We start from the raw sequence: 3,804 nt of genomic DNA on the forward strand, positions 1-3,804 counted from the left end.
GTTTTAAATTCGAATTTGTTATTGCGTATTGGTTCGATTATAGAACGATTGTAAACGTTTCAGAAAATTGATCAAATTGAAAATAGTTCGTTTGATTTTCGGCAATTCTCTTCAGCGGTAGGTGTTATATAACAATTACTATGGTTATTGAAATATTGGATGTAAATGGGGTTTGCTTGCAAAACCTCCGCTGACGAAGTCGCGGGTAACAGCTAGTATATAATATAATGATAATTGTTCATTCTAGAACTCCAATAAATAATTAATTGTACCGTTCATTGTGTTGACGTGTGAAAGATCTATTTAATATAATCTCTCTTTTCTATTGATGAATAGTTTGTTTAGAAGTGATAAATGCTTGTCCCTTGTAATAAGAGATCGAATATATCATCACGGTCGAACCTCAAATAACGGCCACTTCCCAACAACGGACACCTTTAAACAGTGGCATTTATTCGGAAACATTTAAATGTGACCGTTGTTTAAAGGCTGTTTCTGCCAATGGCCGTGTTTACAGATTTTATTATGCTTAAAAAATTAAATTTGCAAATAATTTAATAATTTTTAATAAATTTACAGATATTCCGCAGCATCGATTCGACGTAAACGATCGTATGTATTAATTTAATATATTTTACGAAATAAAAATTAGATTTTAAAATGTTTAAATAGTATGGCAGAGGAAGATTATTATTATTAAAAAGGGCGATAATTTTAATTAATTAATAAAAATGATTTTTATGCTTTTACAGATGCGAATGTTTCCGAACTTAATCTTTGGAAATGGTTTTCAGTGGACGATATTTTGGATAAAATATCTTTAAACAAATATCTTCTTAAGATAGTTGACAATTTCAGAAATGGTATGATAAAAGGAATGCCTTCATTAAAGATTCCAGTACTGGAACCATTTTCTCCACCCGAAATAAATGTTAAAGTAAACGATTCAAAAGCTAATCTACACATTATTATACGAGACTTAAAAGTTTATGGTCTATCAAATTTCATAGTCGATTATTTAGATACGAGTATAAAACATCTTAATATGTCGTTTGTCTTCCGAGTTTTAGAATTGAACGCAACTGGGTATTATTACATAAATGGCAAAGTTATTAAAATTATTCCTCTGAGAGGAAACGGATCTTGGTGGTTGCAGATGGATAATTTAACGATGTCAGCTTCCGCATCTTTAGACATTACTGATAAAGAAAAATTTCGAATGGGTAAACGTTTGGAAGTTAAAATGGATTTCCAAACAGTCAGGATGAATTTTGAAAATTTGCTTGGTGATGGAAATTGGGTTCGAGTAGTAATAAAATTATTAAACGATTTAAGTAGGACACTTTTCCACAAGTTTCAACCTCTGTTAGCCGGTAAAGTGAAGGAAGAACTTCGAAAAATTGTCAATAAAGAATTCGATAAGATGCCAATTAAAGCTATTCGACCAGGTAGCACGGCTAATGAATATATGGATCAAATCTTAGCCAACGTTAAAGAACAAATTATACACCATAACTTGGAGCCTATGGAATTGCCCGATTATATTTATAATTTCAGTAAGAAAGTTATGTTTATAGAAATGAATGGAGAAGCAAAATTATACGATGGATTGTTAATTGGAGCATCGTCCATTCATAGAACTGGCGACTGTATTTTAAACGCTACCGAAAATGTAGCCATCTTAGGTGCTCATCTGGGTTTACAGAACTTAAATATAACTTATAAAGGTTAGTATTTTATTTTTTCTCTTTATTTATTCATAAATGTGTTGGAGTCACAAGTGATATTTTATTGCAGGCCACGCCAAATTTATGTCAATGGGACCGAGTATAAAATGTGGAGGTCACGTTGCTTCGGTAGCATTTTATATTGAAATTCAGCAATCCAATGCTCCCGGTTCTCATCCAGTTTTGACAGCATTGGAAGTAATAGACATGAGTACAATCTGGATAGAGTTATCTGGACTTGGGCCATTAACCTGGATTATGAAGTGGCTTTTAACGGGATTAACTAAGCTTATGGAAGATTTTTTAATAGAAAAAGTAACTTCTTACATCAAAGAATATGTAGAAGAACAATTAAGTCGGATTTCTTTCCCAATCGGAAAGTAAATACGGTAGTTAAACAGTAAAAATCATTAAAAATATCGTTTTTAAACGTTTAAGCCATGGATTTATTCCTGTTCTTCATTTTAAAATAGTAAAGTTTCTTCATTAAAAAGTAGTAACACGATTAAGTGCTGTAGATACAAAGTTTTATAAATAAAATTTACTTTAATTTTATAGTGAAACTCTTAAATTTTTTTATTACTTAAAAACAAATAGAAATTTTAAAGTTGGATCATTATTTAAATCTTTTTGAAAAGTTAGAAATTTTTTTTTTACTTTTTTAGCTTGATCAAACAGGCTTATATATATTGACATTTTTACTGTTATGGAATAAATAATGTAAAATTTACATTATAAATATATGTACAAAATTTTTGTGAGAATTTCATCATGTGCTACAATTATTTATAGATTTCTTTCGTTGTTCTCTGATTATTTAACGCATTGTAGAAATAGCGTAGGGTTACTTGGATCATCATTATGTGAATTTTTGCTATTCAAATGAGACATTTGCATAAGTGTAAATAAATCGATGATTGATTTTCTCACAAGGCTACGCATCTATTGAATTATTTTCAATGTAAATTATTATTATTTTACTTTTTTTTATTAATACAAAAAAATTGGAAACATGTAAACGGAAGTAATTATTATTAGTCTTTCTAAAAAACTTTTTTCCTTTATGTAATAACTTAAAATACGTACTCATTAAGTAAATTATTATGAAAATTTTCTTTATAATATGCATATTAACTTTACTTAATAACAAAATATCTAATTTTTGTCATGTTTAGGAAAGATTTTTTTTAATATTATTTACTTCACTTTTTCAAAAATGTTTCCTTTAAGTAAATGTTTCCCTCATGAAAACATGGAAAATTTAACGCTAAAATTAATGAATTCGTTTATCCAGAATTTTTCTTCTCTTTTTTTCGATTAATTTTATGATCAATACTTACTTCAGGCAAATATTTTCTGGAATTAATAACTTAAAATTCATTATCGAATTTTTCAAAAAAAACGAAGTGTATATATTTATAAAATTGCAGTATCAAAAACACAGAAGATTTTATTAAAAATAATAAAAAAATTTTTGTACTTTTTTATTGCTACTAAAAACTTTAAAAAATTTATTAAAATTATAAGAAAAATGTTTGAAAATGTGTCATTTATTAATTTAAATGTTTTGAAGTTTAATTTAAATTTTTTAATATATTAAGTTTATTTTAAAATCAAAATTTAATTCCCACGATACTTTGAAGACTCGCTAATTTAACTCCGTAAAAAAAAATTCCATTGAGTTTAGTCTTTTTAAAACAGAAAAGTGGAAATTCTACTTTCATTTTCTTTGATAAATATTTTAAAACATAATTATTTTAAATAAAGTATTAAATCAAAAGAAGAACATTTTATTTACTTTTAGATAAAAGCAAACGGCGAAAACGAAATTACAATACTAAATTATGTATTTTTTTTTAACGTTTAAGCATAAACTAAATGATAAAATTTTATGTGATATATTTTATGTCGATGTAATGTACCTAAACATGATTATATTCTGATATTTTGTGAAGAGAATCATTAAGAATACATTAAATAAATATTACAATTGCGAGGAACACGTGTAAAAATGAATTTTGGAATACTTAGGTTCTCTTTAAATAGATACTTCTACTGATAACACATTGTGCAATTT

General features: G+C 27.0%; 1 protein-coding gene across 1 annotated transcript in view; it reads left to right on the forward strand.

The window, feature by feature from the left end:
* LOC111641797 overlaps positions 1-2,282 on the forward strand; it is a 5,480-nt gene extending 3,198 nt beyond the window's left edge. Inside the window, exons 3-5 of the mRNA XM_023388029.1 lie at positions 580-612; positions 753-1,727; positions 1,798-2,282. Of these exons, the coding sequence (XP_023243797.1) occupies positions 580-612; positions 753-1,727; positions 1,798-2,111 (1,322 nt within the window). The 3' untranslated portion in view covers positions 2,112-2,282. The remainder of the gene's footprint in view (positions 1-579; positions 613-752; positions 1,728-1,797) is intronic.
* The last annotated feature ends 1,522 nt before the right edge of the window (positions 2,283-3,804 follow it).

The sequence above is a fragment of the Centruroides sculpturatus genome, unplaced genomic scaffold, assembly GCF_000671375.1.
Source record: "Centruroides sculpturatus isolate CEXI.00-Female unplaced genomic scaffold, Cexi_2.0 scaffold1628, whole genome shotgun sequence".
NCBI lineage: Eukaryota > Metazoa > Arthropoda > Arachnida > Scorpiones > Buthidae > Centruroides > Centruroides sculpturatus.